Here is an 18,314-nt window from a genome sequence, read left to right as displayed (position 1 = left end):
GTATTAATGCAACGTCAAACTAAATATAGTTAACATTAAAAATACCGAAAAACCTTATCTCTACATATAGAAACTTATATATGTAAAACTACTTAAATAAGTTCTCAGTGATTTGGCACGAGTGTACAATTATTATTATTTTTTTCTTTTAAATCAAATTCAACATATAGGTTTATAAATGTAAAGCTTAATTATTCGAATATTCGACTTGAAACAGAAGAATACATTTCTATTTACACTAAAACAAAATCCAAAATTTTTTTACTACTGTATTCAATAGCCCCGTCCCTCGCCACCCGAAAAACTCCTGGAAATCTTTCGACGCGTCCGGACTAGATACCGGGTTCCGCACAGCGTAGACTGCCACCTCGACCGCTCGGTCATCCGACCGTCGAACTGTTCGGCATTTGTCCGTGAGACAAATGTCCGCATCAACCGTTCCGTGGGACCTGGTTTGGATTAGAGTACCAAGATATGAGAGTAGCGACATACCAGTCATCGTCGCCATGTTCTGTCGACTGTCATCACGTGGTCTATGGGTTTACGTCGAAAAATGGCGATTGTTTTAGTTTAATAAAACATTTTATTCGTCAAAATACAAATATTTGATTTATATTTATTTTAATTCTGTTCAAATCACGCGGATAATACGAGACTTTGCTTAAAGTTATATTTAATGCGCAGCCATGAAATACAAGTTACAAATTAAAATGAAATTTGTCTTATTTAATATACAAATATAATACATACGTATGTGTATATAATAATTTATTTAAATATGAATAGTTAAATTAATAACGTTAGTGCGCATCTCTTTGTTTATTTAGATTAAGCTGTAATTTAGAAAATTGTAAACCTAAAATTTCGTACTATCGTCCATCCGTTAGTCTGTCCTTCTATAAAACGATTATTGATGCTAATGTGTGAAATTCTGTTTAATCCGTGCAAGATGTGTAATTACCAGAGCCCCTTCGGCCGCCAATTTAAAGTCTCTTAATCTTTAAAATTGGCGTTTCCACTTCCCGGGACGAGGACCCAGGGGTTGGATTTGTGGGAAGCGAGTGTTCGGGTTGTTTCATTGTGTGGAATTACACAGAACGAGGCGCTTGGCGTGTAAGTGCGTGAGTGCGAGAATTCGAGTAAAGGTTAAACGGTGTATATCTTCGTGTACAGTGATGTTATGTCCGTGCGTGTGTGTGTGTGTGTGTGTGTGTAATCGAAGAACATCTTCGGCATGTCTATAAACAAAGAAACAGTAAATTACAATACGAAAATAAGATGTGTTAAAAAATGAAACGAAAGAGTTCTTACGATCGGAGATTTCGGAAAATATTCACGTGTCCACTTGGTCCTCTTGGTGGTAAAGTTGGGGAGGGAGATTCTTCTCCCTCCCAAATGTTCCTAGAAAACACAAAGGCAGTGAGAAAACGAGAAGGTTCATTCATTTATTACCTAAAGTTAATATTATTACCTTTATCAGACAGTCTTTCTTCCCGAACAGTGTTATGAGAAGAGCGACAAACCCGACCTGGCCTAGCCTAGCCTAATCTAACCTACCCTAACCGGAAGCTCAATCCTCATAACAGCTGTTTGGGAAGAAAGGTCGGCCGAATGTCGAATCCGGTGAGTAGAAGTGTCAGGTCCGGGTGGTCACAATCGGGAGTCATATCCGTTGTTGTCGGACTTGTCTCCCGAGTGTCACGTTCGGGAGACAAGTCCGTGGGTCACGACCGAGTAAGAAAAGTCACGTCCGGGAAAAGGTGTCGAGTCCGGGTGAAAAGTGTCGAATCCGGTAAGAAAGTCGCATCCGGGTGAAGAAGAGGAAATCGAAGAAGATCACCGCCTAGGCCAAGGGAACCGCAGCCGTCCGCAGCAACGAAACCACGGACAGCACGGTCCCTCAACTTCGGCGGCTCTCTCCTCCGATTCCTCCCCGTTCTGGCTTCGGCAAGGCGGTGGCGTCGCCGTCGCGGACGAACGGGCAGAACGCGACAAACCAGAAAATGTCAACTCGGACGAGCTGTCATTCTCTACATCCACCACAGCAAGGTCTGTGGCCGGATGACCCCCGAAGACCTTCGCCAAGTGCACTGGACCCAGGGTGTAGCGTCGCATCATCCCGACTCCGGGAGGATGCCACGCCACGCGCACTTGGGGAAGGCCTTCTTCACCCGTTGCCTCTCGCTCGTCGAGCCCCCGCTCCTCCAACGGCACGGAACGACAGACTCGTTCCGCGTCGTCCGAGGAACCCCCTCCCTCCGGTGCCACCGTCTGCCTCCGCCGGAACCTCCTCCAAAGCCGCACCAACGACGCCATTCTGTAAAAAAAAAAAAAAAATTGCAATTAGTCCGGTGAAAACAAAAGCTTAAATTAATGCTTAAATTCTTCCGAGAAGAACAAAATGCCTTTTCAAATCTAAAAGATTCGAATCCGAAGCGCAAACGGCCGACCATCGAACGATGTGCCGAGATGTCTTCTGGAACCGATCCTTCAAGTAATATTAAATAAATTCTTATGTCTAAAGTCAATATGGACTAAGACTTACCTGAAAAATCTTTAATCTTCTCTGTAAAAGTCTTTAAACCGCAAAAAACAGCACGCAATCGAAGAGCACAACAAAAGCACGTCCGACCACAACAAGAAACACAATCGAACTGCGAATCGTCATGCGTGACGAATTTCGAACAAACGTTAAAAGACGCGTCAACAATGTTCGAATTACGTAGAAATTCGAATTAAAATATCAATTTTATTTTTTTTTAAATTAATTTATAATTTTTTTTTAAATTTTGCTTCAATCATTTTATTGTGTTTGGAATTTGATAAATAAATTATCTTCTGCATTTACATGGTGCAGAATGGCCACCGTGGAGAGGTAAAAGACGATCATTTGAAATTTTAGTCTCGAAGCTTGACAATCTCCGAAAATTGCCCGAAATACGTTTGAATACGCTGATAAATATCTTTATCGTCCGTTTTCGGCCGAAAAAGATATTAATCGCATGAAATCAATCAAATTCTTAGGATTTCCATTTATTTCGCCCAATATTATTTCGCCTTACGGAAAGATTCATCGGTCGCCGTCGGGGTTGCGAGTTTCGCGTATTAATGCAACGTCAAACTAAATATAGTTAATATTAAAAATACCGAAAAACCTTATCTCTACATATAGAAACTTATATATGTAAAACTACTTAAATAAGTTCTCAGTGATTTGGCACGAGTGTACAATTATTATTATTTTTTTCTTTTAAATCAAATTCAACATATAGGTTTATAAATGTAAAGCTTAATTATTCGAATATTCGACTTGAAACAGAAGAATACATTTCTATTTACACTAAAACAAAATCCAAAATTTTTTTACTACTGTATTCAATAGCCCCGTCCCTCGCCACCCGAAAAACTCCTGGAAATCTTTCGACGCGTCCGGACTAGATACCGGGTTCCGCACAGCGTAGACTGCCACCTCGACCGCTCGGTCATCCGACCGTCGAACTGTTCGGCATTTGTCCGTGAGACAAATGTCCGCATCAACCGTTCCGTGGGACCTGGTTTGGATTAGAGTACCAAGATATGAGAGTAGCGACATACCAGTCATCGTCGCCATGTTCTGTCGACTGTCATCACGTGGTCTATGGGTTTACGTCGAAAAATGGCGATTGTTTTAGTTTAATAAAACATTTTATTCGTCAAAATACAAATATTTGATTTATATTTATTTTAATTCTGTTCAAATCACGCGGATAATACGAGACTTTGCTTAAAGTTATATTTAATGAGCAGCCATGAAATACAAGTTACAAATTAAAATGAAATTTGTCTTATTTAATATACAAATATAATACATACGTATGTGTATATAATAATTTATTTAAATATGAATAGTTAAATTAATAACGTTAGTGCGCATCTCTTCGTTTATTTAGATTAACGTATACAAAAGTCTGGTCAAGTTGCCAGTACACCAGACATCACTTTAAAAATCGTATTAAAAAACTATTTTGTGGTGCATCTTCGACATCAGACAGTTAAAACATCGACAGTTAAAATATCTTGCTGGAGAAATTCTTACAAGCTAGAAATATTCCTCAACGCCAAAGTGATACTGAAGGTTGATAATTTAACCGCAAAGATGTTATTAAGTTGCAATCTCTGTTTAACTTTCAATTATTTGCTGACATTTTTAAACCTATGATTTGTGGTTTTCTGGGCTTCTGATTAGTAGAGAAAAATTCCTCATTATAAAGAAAGTGTGCTTCACATTTACAGAGACGACGGTCGTGTCTGTGATACTGTAGATTGTGATCAAACTAGATTTATAAAATGTGCCTACCAGGGCCGGATTTACCAATCTAGGGGCCCTGGGCACAAATTGGGTGGGGAACCCCCTTTAAGAGTAGGCAAATTTAATGATTTAGAAAATTTACACAAAATACTGTACTTTCAATTAGATTTGAACTAGAAAGTTGTAAATTTCATTTTAAAATAAGGTTATTGTAAACATACATATATTTTATTGTGTAGAACTAATTATTTTAATTTAACTGAAAAATACATGTGTGAAATTTTTTCCCGAAATTTTCCGATGTTTCATAGACTTTTTCTCGGGTTTGGTTTTCTCTGCCTGTTGCCCTCATGATTTTGCCACACTAGGCTGTCGCGGTAATAGAAAAAAAAATTATGTTTAAACATAATTTTTTTTTAGTTTTGTGGGGGCCCCTATTCTGTGGGGGCCCTGGACACAGGCCCCAATTGCCCTCATGTAAATCCGGCCCTGGTGCCTACTGTCGCAAGTGCTTGTGTATGCACCAGTTAGGGATTGGAAGCCATTATTATTTCTGCATCGCCTCCCCTTTCCTGATTAAAGAATATCAATATTAATGAAATCATCAAAAATAATTACTATTGAGAACCTACTAGATGCTACTATCCTGATTGAATTAATAAATAAAATAAGCTCACCGCATGAAATTATTTCCCAAGTTTTATTAGCAGATTGCCTGTTTACTGTGTCCTTGCCAAATGTCTTTGTAGATTAGATTGTGACCATTTTGAAGTGATAGAGCAACAGTATGTGAATGTGTTCTTTTGAAAGTTTCATATCATCAGACATTGCTGATGTGTCTATTTCCAATGAAATATGTGATAAAATGCCCCATAGTTACTCTACTTACATACCCATATCAAATATTCTAAAACATTTTCTCCCTCGTTTCTAGAAAAAATTAAAATGTCTAAATTTTATCTTTACAACCCGATATTTGTTATAGTAAAGAAGTTTATTTCATTAAAAAAATCTTGTATTCTTTCCATTAAATAATTGTTCTTATATTCCAAATATGAAGACTAGAGACATTTTATGTATATCAAAGTAATCCTTTAAAATTTCTTTGTAAATATATATACCGTATTTTACGGACTATAAGACGCACCTGAATTTTGGAGGCAATTTTTCGAAGAAAAAAGTGCGTCTTATAGTCCGTAAAATACAGTAATACATACATACATATATATATTTTTCATTCATAATATTGTGGTAGCCTTTATTTTACCACAATTCTCGGCACTTGTGCAGTTTAGAGGAACGGCTATTTGAGAGGTTTTCGTCCATAAAATTAATCAAATCTAGACTGATTTCACTCGAATATTTCCAAAACACGCATAATTTGTTGGAAATGATCGATATAAAATATGCTACGAACAAAAAATTGTCGGAATACTTATCGAATGTACCCCGTTCGAAGACGCCATTGCTTAAGCTTGTTTTCGTCGCGGAGCGTCACATCGGACGGGACGCGTACGAAGCGTGTCACGTGACATTTGTCGGCACTATTCGGTCACGTGACTACTCATCGCTGACGTGTTTCCCGGGAACTTATTCTTTTTGCGAAGAATTCGCTGAACTTTGGAGACATCATTAATAGAAATATTAAAACATCATTCCATTCTAAATATGGATTAAAATCAAATAACAACATACGATAATGTGATATATAACTAATAATTCTGCTCTGTTTTAAATGGTCTAATCTCTTTCATGTCTTAAACAAAATTGAATTATATTTATTTACATCAAGACATTAGACATCTTATGTTGCATCTGACTAATATTTATCATCATAATATATATATCATGATAGAATTATTGTCGTTAGCCAGCGGTTTTACCTTTGTTGCTTCATATAGTCAATAATAATAATAAGTCGTTTCTAATAACAAAAAAATTTAATAGTATATTATGATCTATCACGTGATGTCTCCAAAGTTCAGCGAATTCTTCGCAAAAAGAATAAGTTCCCGGGAAACACGTCAGCGATGAGTAGTCACGTGACCGAATAGTGCCGACAAATGTCACGTGACACGCTTCGTACGCGTCCCGTCCGATGTGACGCTCCGCGACGAAAACAAGCTTAAGCAATGGCGTCTTCGAACGGGGTACATTCGATAAGTATTCCGACAATTTTTTGTTCGTAGCATATTTTATATCGATCATTTCCAACAAATTATACGTGTTTTACAAATATTCGAGTGAAATCAGTCTAGATTTGATTAATTTTATGGACAAAACCTCTCAAATAGCCGTTCCCCTAAATTGCACAAGTGCCCAATTCTCTTACCTTTTAAATCAGTGTTTCTCAAAATTTTTTGTCTGGCGGCACACTGAAATTATTAAACAAAATTCACGGCACCCCTATTATTATTATTTTATTTTATTTATTTATTTTTTTGCTTTTTTACGGTTAGTAAAGATATGAAAGATGAAAAGTGTTTGAAAAAATAAAAGTTTTTTTAAAGTAAGTTAGTTTATCTCCAAACAACACAAAAACATTCAAAACAAAAGTTATTATTATAAAGTTATCTGGTAATAAAATGAGCTCTCAATTTTTTACGATTTACTAGTGCTAATTGATTCCTTAGCTTTGCTACCAGTAACCACTTCTTGATCATTAGAATCTTCACGCTTTCTTTTTTTAATGAAAAAATTATTCATGATATTAAACGACATAATTAACTTCAATAGTTGATTATAAAATTTAATTACAAGTTAATAATTTATTTTTTCTTGTTGTAAAGAAGAAAAATATTTTTATATGATGCTTTTTCGTTATTGTCTGAACACAAACAATAATAAAAACAATTACTGCATTCAACGCATTTATATTGCACTTCTACTCGCTGCAGGAACAGAAGAACAGACAACTAGTAACTAGTTCGTTTTTTTTCTAGTATTTACGTATCGCCAATTACCGAGTCACTGAGACAAGTGGCGACGTAACAAGATTAGTAGAAAAAACCAATATTTATTTTTTATAATTGTTTTAATTATTTATTTAATTTAATACTTTAATTCCATTATTTTAAGTAATTTTAATTTAATTATTTAAAACTTTCGCGGCACCCTTGTGGCGTACTTGCGGCACCCGCTTTGAGAACCACTGTTTTAAATGATTCTTTGATAGTTTTACACTAAAAAAATTAAAGCTTATGCATATACTGTAAATATATGAAATTAATTTGTGCAAATTGAATAAAATAATGAATTGTTTAAAGTTTTTCAGTTATTCTTTTGAAATTGAACTGCATATAGTTGTAAACCTTATAAAATAGTTTAAACATTTTTGAACTTCTATAAAATTATTTTATCTTTAACTGTATTATACTTATACTGTTTTATATCAATGGATGCTGTAAGAATAATGATTCTATATGTATACATACACTTCAACAGTAGTTTTATGCATTAATGAGTTCTGAATTTTTTAATCCAAAAATAAAATAACCATGTTAGTACTGTAATAAGTTTTTAAATACTAAATTATTAGTATTATTCATTTTTCAATTTTAAAGTAATTTTTTTTTATTATGAATTTTATACCTTAATTTTATGAAAAATATATTTTAGTTTAATTTTTCGAAATATTATGAAAAAATTGTCTAACATTCTTAAAATTTTATATTATAATAAAAATACTATATAATTAAAAAATTATATTTTATTGTAATGTGAATTCTGTTTAAAGCAATTTGAGTAATTATCTAGAAAAATACATCAATTTGATAATTTTTTTATTTCAAAATCTGAGAGATTAAAAAAGAATACATCAAAGAAACAATCCCTGCTGAAAGAGAATCCATCACAGTAAGTGGGAAAATTCACAATACCCACAAAAAGAGGAAATCAGATTGTTAGGATGACCATGGTGTAGAGAGGCAGCTGTCACAAGAATGTTCAAAATCCAGACAATCTTAAATTGGTAATACAACAGAACAAAAGTTTTCCCCTTTTTTTGTTGAGTTTGGATTATTAAGAAAAATTTTGTGCTCAAAAGTTGAGCGACATCGGTACCATAATTTCACAATATGTGAACAACAACTGTTGTTTAACATTAACAGTCTTCAAATTCCATTGTTTGGAGTTTATTACACTTTATTGTATCATGCAAAATTCAGTTTCAGACATTATTGATCAGAAATCATACTCTTCAGTTATTTTCTTTGCATATAGTTGGAAAACTGCCATTCGATTACATGTGACTGGTCAAAGAATGCTACCTTTGCTAATAACATAAAGGAATAGAATAATAATTTGGAAGTTGAACATTTCAGATATTTAGATAAATTTAATCTAAATTATCTGTATTTAACAGTACAGTGGAACCTTGCTTAACGAGCATAATTCGTTCCAGAGTCTTACTTGTAATACGAAATACTCGTTAAGCGAAACAATTTTTACCATAGAAATTAATGTAAAATACAATAATGCATTCTGTGCTGAAAAAATACTCAAATGTTTTATGTATAACGTTTATTCAAAAAAAAAAAAAAAAAAAGAATTTGTACAATATACACTGTTAGGGAGCATGAATCATTATCATCATTTCTTCTAGCATGGAATGAACCATCCTGGAATGAGAATTTGATTTGCAGAAACAAAACAAAAAACAAAAAAAAAAAAAAATCACAACTAATGTTTGATCAACACTTCAAACGATATGCCAAATTCTTGGGTTATGTAAAGGCTACAATTAAATATTAGAAATTAATTAATTTGACTAGAGGTAGGCAGTTATCTTTCCATCTGGTATTAAATTTTATAATTATTAGTAGTTAATTTTTAATTCAGACATTTCTAAAATTTAATTTGGAATTGGTCATTAAATTTAATGACCCAAGAATTTGGCATATCGTTTAGCGTGTTTATTATATAACGGGCTATGGTTGTTGATGTTTATAAGTAATATGTGTGAACCGGTGCCGTAACTAGGGTGGTGCCAGCGGTGCCCAGACACAGGGTGCAGACCCTGGGGGCATAGAAATGACCTGGACCAAGTTTTATATCATAGTTTTGGGGCATAGTTACAGAAGCTCGCACTGGGCGCATAAAAGACTAGTTATGACACTGGTGTGAACACAAGTTTGGAAAAATATGTGATTGCAAGCGACACTAAGATGCTAGCAGAACGAGTGCTAAACACAGACTGATGGAGCATGCCACATGCGCACAATTTGGGACTTCCCCTCTCCTCTTCACTTGTTATGCAAAACATCGCTCGTTAAGCAAGGCAAATTTTTACAATTTGTTTTGCTCGTTACGTGAAATACTCGTGCGAAGTGCTCGTTAAGTGAGGTTCCACTGTATTATAAAATAAATGAAATACTGTCAACATTGAAATAACAAATAATATACCTTATATTTTATAACTGCAAAGACTGACAATATTTGCAAATATAACATTTGTATATAAACAATTCTAATATTTTAAATTAATACTAAACAAAAAAAGGAAAGTATCCCTATTTTGCTACTTCAAAAGTAAGTATTCAATATAAAATCTTTTAGTTAAATAGAATAATTTACATTATCACAGGAATTATATTTATAAAAAATTACTTCAAAACAGCCATCATAATTCATTCAAGCAAAATTAAAAATAATACTAAGATATTTTAAATTTTTATATCTATTTAAAACAATAAATGATGTTTCAAACACCTCAGCTCATTTTGTCAGGTACATTGGCACAAATATCATAATTAGCACAAAAATTGCTTTTTAACAGCAAATTGATATTATTTTCCCTGACCTCAATAAGATAAAATAAATTTAATGAATTGTTATTTTATTCTTGTGAATATGTATACAGTCATATACACATACACAACTGATTACAAAACTCTTGGCATGAAAAACTGATGGGATATAATTTTAGTTAGGTACTGTACATACAGAGTTCAATACAATTTAGACAATGAACAATACATTTCTCCCACAAGAATCATGCACAGAGAGAGAATACTCACAATAAAAATTTTAAATTTTAAGGCCTAATAATAATCTATAGGATTTTCGTTATTTAAAAATTTATTTTAGGTAGAAATGTATCAGACATAAAACTGAATAAATGACGAGGATAATGTAATCTGCTTAGTAACAAACCAGTCAATTCCAACAAAGACACATAATAAGACTATGATCTCACTACTGACAATTCAATAACTTTCAAACATAAGGCACCAGGCAAAGATGTCAACTTGTATACGTAACATTTCCAAACAAAGGCACAATACCACCTCTCATTAAGACTAGTGCTGTTTTCTTGTGGGGTTTTGTTAATTTTTTATTATCAAAGTAGTCTCAATTGCACATACTCAATTGAAATATACATATAAGTAAAAATAATAAATAAAAATCTTGCACATTTTTTTTAAAATAATTTTTTTTATGGAAAAAATATAAATAACAAATAACATCTTGTAATATATGAAAAAACATGCATTACAAGATTGCATTATATATGTTTTGTTTTCTCATTTATAGTTTCCAACAGAACTCAGCATTCTGCTTATTTTTACAGTACATAAATTACGTTCGATTTATGTGGCTAATCATATCAGGAAAGCTTTGATTCACTCATTTCAGACACGTACATCTCAGAGGAAATCAGCAAAGACACCAAACAAGATAAATTAAGAGGTAGTGCTTGACAGTAGCAATAATATAATGATTTTTTAGTCTTTTTGTAAATAAGTAACCAAACTTTTTAGTTTACAGAATCAATACAATTTAGCAATGTATAACATAGAATTGCTATCTTTTACATATAATAAATGAAAATATAAACATCTTTGATAATTAAATAGTTTATGCTATGGATGGAATTTGAAAGAACAAAATGCATACCCATTTCTCTGTAGAGAAGTGGCTATCTTGCCTCCTACCGAGATGACATACTTTGCCTCTACATTCACCATGGTTTTAAAAGTCCACATGGCAGCATGACAGCATCCTGATCCTTGTTTTTTTTATTGATGAGCAACATAAGCACCATTTGCATGCCCTGCAATATTTAAACTTATCCAGTCTTTTATAGAACCCCTGTAGATGTGGAATCATTTCAGATTTTAATTATTAACACACTTTAACATGTTTAATTTTTTAATCATGTCAAGATGTTCACGTAATTGAGTTCACTAGTTAAATGAGAAAAAGATATCGTACTTATGGTTTATCCCAACCACAATGATGGCACCATGAAACAATGACATGATTTAGTTCTGTACAATTTGCTGTAACTTGCTCCAACTGGAAATAGAAAAAAAGATTCTTCTTTGGCATCTTGTTAAATTGTTAAATCAATAACACAAATTTATACTCGCAAAGGCAAAAATTGGTTGTTCGTTTATTAACATGTTTTTTTCATAGGTAGAAGAAAATTCCCACGCAATCAGAAATGACGCCATTTGATGAACAAGAGCTCTCAAAAGAAATTTTTTCTATTTATGTGTAGAGATGGCTGATTTGAAGAACATTGAATAAAGTTTCAGAGGAAGTATTATAGTGAATAGTAAAATACAACATTTCAGGCACTCCTCCCAGTGGAAACAAGATGTTGCATTGAGAACACTGCAACATTTTTGTGCAGAGATTTCGTACAAAGAAACTGCCTTCTATCTCCTGCCAGATCCCTTTCCAGAAGGCATTCATCCAGCAAAAAGCTCAATGGGCACTGATTTGACTCTCTTCAAAAAATGATTCAATCAACCAAAACTTCCCATTGAAACTAAAGAGTTCCGTTGAATATCTGCTGGAAGGTTGACGAGGGAAGAAGGATGGAACAATTTATACCAACCAATCACAATATTGGAGAGGTCTAGATCATCAAGCATAATCTGAGCAACTCCCATAAACACTTTCTTTTCCATTCTACCATAATCACCCCAAACAGTTACCTGTAAAAATTTTAAAATTTAAAATTATACCTAAAGCAAATACAAAACAATGTCATCAATGCACAATATTTCAAAGATAACTTTTAATATTAATAAATTAACAAAGGAATTTTATTCCAGATTCAAGTGAGCTCCAAAAAAGTGATTATCAAAACATGATAATAAAATATGGAATGCATTATTATATACATCTCTAAAAGTTATTTATTAGAAGAAATAATTTTTAAGTAATATTACATATTCTTGAATGCCCAAATTTAGTTAAAATTTTAAAATGTTTGTTTTAGAAAACAATCCACATACCGGTACATCTAATATCCAATATAACTTCTTAAGCCTTTTAAATTTCCGGTACTCAATACGAACATAAACAACCATTTACTAACGTTTTCGATCGCCTCCGCGATCTTCGTCAGGTTTTCTTCCGACGGTTTTGAAATAGAATGCAAATAGAACTCTTTTCAAACTTCAAACGATCGAACCCCTCCCGCGTGCAATAATTGAGAACGATCCAACATGCATTTAATCTCCATGAAACAATAATAAAAATGACTCTGCCCATCCGTACAGGAATACTATACTACTCTGAGATGCTACCATTGCGGGTGCACTTCGGAGACATATCGCCACACATATGATAAAACGTTGCCATCCTTGAAATTGATACATTTCCCCGATTTTGACGCCTTGTAAATCTCAAGGGTCTCCAAGGCCCTGATGCGGTCCATGTCGAATGATGTTTTAATGAGGCTGGTTTTATCAAAATCTGCCTTTATTTCGGGGTCGGTGGCGTACGTTGACAGGGCGGTGGGGTGTCTTTTTTTGGCCACGTCATACTTGTGTTCCGAGATCCTTCTTTGAACGGACCTCTTGGTAGATCCGATGTATATTAGGTCCCTTTGGGACCTGTGATCTCTTAACGCAATCGAAAACGTTAGTAAATGGTTGTTTATGTTCGTATTGAGTACCGGAAATTTAAAAGGCTTAAGAAGTTGTATTGGATAATGTTTGTTTTGTTATCACAGGAAAAATTTCTGGAGATTAAAGCAATTCTTATGAATTTCAAAGGTTTTTTTGAAAGGAAGTGCAGTAAGACCTCGATTAACACTGATTTGATATAATGTAATCTGTTCAAAGCCTTAAAAAACAGCCCAAAATTTACAAAGATGATCAAATTAACATGGCATTTCATTGATTTGTACATAATATGATTATTCCCAAACACAAACCAATCAGCAAAAGGTGGAAATTTGTCGCAGTGCTGTACTTTCCATTAAATCTATGTTTGTTTGGTGCAAAATTTGGAAAAAATATAACATTATGGATGCCATAGGCAATATTGATTGATTTTGCTTGGCAAGAATTAATTGATAAATGCATGAACGGAAGGTGGAAGAAGGTATTGGCTAAAGAATTCTCAACGAGAAGAGCCTATCATTGACCAAATTGTCAATCTAACTGATACAGCAGGACTAGATGTAGACAAGCAGGATACTGAGGAGTTACTGCAGGTTTCTGGTGAAAGCTTTACCAATGACAACCTTTAAGAACTAGCAGAATAAGGAATTCATGTAGAACTTGAAAGTAGAGGTTCTGAAAATGAAGAACCCAAAGAACATCTCTACAGATTTCCTTAATAAAAGTTTGGTAACGATAACCAAAATCGTTGATCAAATTGTAGCGAACGATCAGATTTTGAAAGGAGTGCAAAAGCAAAACGAGGCGTTTTGGATGTGATCTTCCACTACCAACATTCGCTTCAGGAAAGAAAAAAGCGACAAATGAAACTATATGACTTTATTGCAAAAAACAAGAATTTCAGAAAAGCCAGAACCTTCATCACAAAAATATGAACTTTACATTTCTGTGTGCATATGTTTGTGAGTTAGTTAACATATTTTTCTAATAATTTGCATAATAATATAACTTAAAATTAAAGTAAAATCTGTTTATTTTTGAAAACAATACACCCAAAACCACTAACCAGTGTGAAAACTCCAAAAAAGCAAACGTTTTCGATTCCCCTCCTGAGATCTTCGTCAGGCTTAATTATTTCTTTCCGTTGGAACTGGATTTGAAGATTTTTTAAAAATTTAGGATGTGCCCTGCTTCCAAAAATTTTTGAGATGGAAGGAATTTGCAAGCTGTTTATAATAATTTTTGACCAATGGTGACGCATCGAGTGCACATTATAATAAGCCTGACGAAGATCCCAGGAGGGGAATCAAAAACGTTTGCTTTTTTGGAGTTTTCACACCAATTAGTGGTTTTGGGTGTAAGTATTGTTTTTAAACATACCGGTGTGGTAAGAGAATATATTAATTTATGTTTATTTTTGGTTGCATGTTCACCTTTCCCTATTTACTCTGTGTTAAAATGACCTCATTTAACACTATTTCGCTTAGCGTTTTGTCATGTAGGAATGTATCCCCTGCATCAAGCGGGGTCTTACTGTATAATCACTGCTGATTTTAAATTGCAATTACAAAACTCATCAAACATCTTTTCTTTTGTCTAAAGCAGTGATTCCCAAACTATTTCAAGTCATGTTCTCTTGGTTCCTTAAACTTATATTCAACACCCCTAACCCATTTTTCCTTATGTGAGAAAAGCTTGGAAATATTCTTAGAAAAACTTTAAACTTTTTTATGAACCTCACTCTGTGTCCTTATCATACATTGTTCTTTACATCTGGAAACCATTAAACACAATGTTTCTTCTTACCTGTTTTAACAGAAAAAAGGGAAGGGTTGTCAGTGACTATGACTAACCCTCACATATGGTTACCATTCAATATCCTGCCTCCAGCATCCCCCACGGCCCACTTATTTTCACCCCCCCTAGATTTACTCACTGCCCATTTTGGGAACCACTGGTGTAAAGTCACTAAGATTATCATTAGAGAGCAAAAAAATTGTTTGTGTGCAGCAAACATTCATCTGCTATTGTGATTTTTCCCAAAACTAGCAAAAACTGATATATGCATACTTTGCCATTAGTTCTCTCCCATTTATTTTCTGGACATTCAATCCACACTTTAATTGGTATTATTACACACTTCTATTTGAATTAAGTTATTATCTTTTAAGGTACAAAAACACAACTGGTAAAGTATTCATTTTAAATGCATATAAGTATGCAATGTTTTCAGTACTGTAACTAGGCAATATGTACACAGACACAGAGCCCAAAATGTTAGGGGCTGTGAAATGAACTGACAAAAGTCAATTATTATTTTAAAATCTTAAATTTCACCACTGTTCTGCTCAGTGGATGCTAAGAAATCCTTTTTTGTCATATCCATCATAGGTTCAGCCAAGTCTACAATGATAGTGAAAGATGTGGCCCAACATATCTGGGACAAACCACCCATGTAAATTTTCCACAGTTTTTAGACTGCCTAAATTCAATACTGAGTGTCCCCAGAGCAATAAGTTGCTGCCTTAGCCACATTAGCCATCCAACTGTGGTTCAAATGGTGAATAGGCCCAGGAACCAATTGCATTATTTAACAGTTTAGTGATTAACCATTGTGTTGCTTAGTCCCTAGATAGGTCTCCATACACTCTCTTCACCAACATCTGATTGCTTAAGTCAGTTCTGCATTCAGTCAATGTCTCTTAATAACAATTTCTGGTGTTTGTCAAGGTATACTATCTTAGATAGTAAGTACACCTTGACAAATACCAGAAATTTCTATTGGATAGACTATATACATAATGACTGTCATCCTGCTTGGCAATGGTTTGTAAATAGAATAAAAAAAAAAAAGAAAAATTTCATGTAAGGATCTCCAGGTGTTGGAGAAGGTTTCCATCTATCTGTAATTGATGGCTAGATCTTTAAAGTAAACTTTATAAATCTCCATCATTTATAGATGTTTCAATTGGAATCAGTTAGAGGGAGGATGAGCTAAGTCTGGTCACAGCACTACCTGTGTCATTTTCTGATAGTGGAGGATAGGCTCTAAGTTCATACTACCTTTTCTGATAGCATAGATATGCTCATTGATTATTTTCTCCAAAGATCTAGTAATTGCTCCAATAAAGCCAACCAGTCATCAGGAGAAACCCCACTTTATTCAATCTTAAGTATTTCAAGGACCCAGTGGAAGGCAAATACTTACCAGGAATTTATTCCATCCTGCTTATAGATATATATATTTTAACAAATAGTAAATAAAGTGAGGTTTCTCCTGATGACTGGTTTGAATTTGTTGGCTTTATTGGAGCAATTACTAGATCTTTGGAGAAAATAATCAATTAGCATATCTATGCTATCAAAAAGGGCTTATCCTCCACTACCTTAAGTGCATATACATTGGAAAATCACAGATATCACCCGTGATCAAGTCCTGACCATTCCTGCTAACTGATTCCACTTAAAGGAAACACTATAAATCTCATTCTTTGTAGATGTTTTAAGGCTAATGTCACACAAGCACTATATTTCACGGAGCACATTAGTAGTCATTTTTATTCTGGATGTGTAAATGTTGACACAGATCTCATAGATTGTGATGTGTGTTTTGTTATTACATACAAAAGAATTTAAAAACAAATGACAAGCAATTGTTTATTGTGACATCATCCCAATGCTGAGCTACAATTTTTGATCATATTTTTAATTTAAAATAGATATTCACATCAAATTAGTAGTGGCTTGTCCTTGTATATCATACTTTTCCTTTAACAACACAGTTGTGCAGGTCATCTATCTAACACCTTTCAGGGAAAAATTTTTGAGTTGAAATAACATGACTTCCGGTTTGCATTGGAAGTTCTTATACAATTAATCAGGGTTTCCTGCCCCTAAGGTTTCCACATCTTGTCTTATCAGTAACTCTCCAAAACTGGGATCATATAAACACAGCCAACCAAACCAATACCAGCAACTATGTAATTAATAAATAAAGAAAATACAGTATTTACTAATGTTTTCATCTATTAGTAACATTTTCATCTATTTAAAATAGATAAAAATGTTTTTAATTAATAAATAACTTAGTTGCTGGTATTGGTTTGGTTATCTAAGTCTTGTCTTGTCTTTCAGCTATCTAACTCTGTTCTTGAGATTAAGGAAAGACAGACAGATGACAGTGGGAATTTATAGGTCTACAATTTTTTTCATATTGCAGCCCAAAAAATAAAAAAAAGACAGACAATATTGGGTATATCCTTTTGAGCATAACTGGCCTTTCTTTTTCTTATTTTTATCTTTATAAAGTTCAAATGAAGTTTATCATAGTTCTGGCCCCTCACTAATTTGTATGATCATTTTACTTATATCAATGTGCATTTTTTAAAATACACAGGTACACCCTTGGCTGGAATGACACACACCCGGCATTTCCTCAAAATAATGTTACCATGTCTGTTGTTTTTTGCACTCTTCTGATGACTGTAGGCCTTGAGTGAATCTCCCAGCATGCAATGGTCATGCTATGTCATGTGATTATCGTGGATGATCTGGTGGTCTGTCTACATGTGGCAGCATCATTCTGATTGTTCCCGTGTGTTTTTGCAATCTCGTGACATTGTCAAAAATGATGGATGTGAAATCACGTCTGTTTGACATTAGCCTAAAGATCTGGCCATAGGTGGATACTTTCTCCCTTGACAGGAGATCCTTATATGAAAATCCTTTTTGATTCTATTTGCAAACCATTGCTGAGCAGGATGATGTCAATCATTGTGTATATATTCTATCTTAAAGCTAAACGATTGCTGGATGATATTGGCAATCAGGTTATATATTCTAACTGTGAGAATAAACCTCCCATTAAAATATTTTTGAAAGAAAAAAGAAAGAAACTAGAAATAAAACTTTTTGCAAATCCTAAGATCAATCATCTCCAGTTAGGATTGAATTAAAACATTGATTTTGACTTGTCCCATGATCTAAGTTGAGACCTTGTTGGTCACTCGTTGCTAAGTGTAATCTCTTAAAAAAATGAGAATGAGAAAAAGCAACCAATCAGAATGGGCAATCAGGAACAGAAAATAACCCTGAATTTCAAGGATGCAATGGCTTCTGAAAATTCCAATTATCAGACCAGCATCAGGAATTACATTATTTAT

At 33.9% G+C, this 18,314-nt stretch overlaps 1 protein-coding gene and 1 long non-coding RNA gene across 7 annotated transcripts in view; both read right to left on the bottom strand.

Moving 5' to 3' along the window:
- Window positions 1–1,059: 1,059 nt before the first annotated feature.
- On the bottom strand, window positions 1,060–2,708 carry LOC136983029 (uncharacterized). 2 transcript variants are annotated; one of them, XR_010881967.1, is made up of 4 exons: window positions 2,546–2,708; window positions 1,472–2,317; window positions 1,312–1,401; window positions 1,060–1,238 (listed from the first exon to the last, which is right to left on the bottom strand). It is a non-coding gene; the product is annotated as an uncharacterized lncRNA (long non-coding RNA). The 2 variants fall into 2 exon arrangements; XR_010881966.1 differs by lacking the exons at window positions 1,472–2,317; window positions 2,546–2,708 and having other exon boundaries at window positions 1,312–1,451.
- A 6,405-nt stretch (window positions 2,709–9,113) lies between these two features.
- LOC136983036 (regulating synaptic membrane exocytosis protein 2-like) overlaps window positions 9,114–18,314 on the bottom strand; it is a 341,614-nt gene continuing 332,413 nt past the window's right edge. For all 5 annotated transcript variants that reach the window (XM_067279650.1, XM_067279651.1, XM_067279653.1 and 2 more), the window contains one exon: window positions 9,114–12,234. In XM_067279650.1, coding sequence (XP_067135751.1) covers window positions 12,043–12,234 — 192 coding nt within the window. In that variant the 3' untranslated portion in view covers window positions 9,114–12,042. The remainder of the gene's footprint in view (window positions 12,235–18,314) is intronic.

The sequence above is a fragment of the Centruroides vittatus genome, unplaced genomic scaffold, assembly GCF_030686945.1.
Source record: "Centruroides vittatus isolate TY-2023 unplaced genomic scaffold, ASM3068694v2 contig_875, whole genome shotgun sequence".
Taxonomy (NCBI): domain Eukaryota; kingdom Metazoa; phylum Arthropoda; class Arachnida; order Scorpiones; family Buthidae; genus Centruroides; species Centruroides vittatus.
Note: the sequence above shows the minus strand (reverse complement) of the source record. Positions and strands in the feature narration are given on the sequence as shown.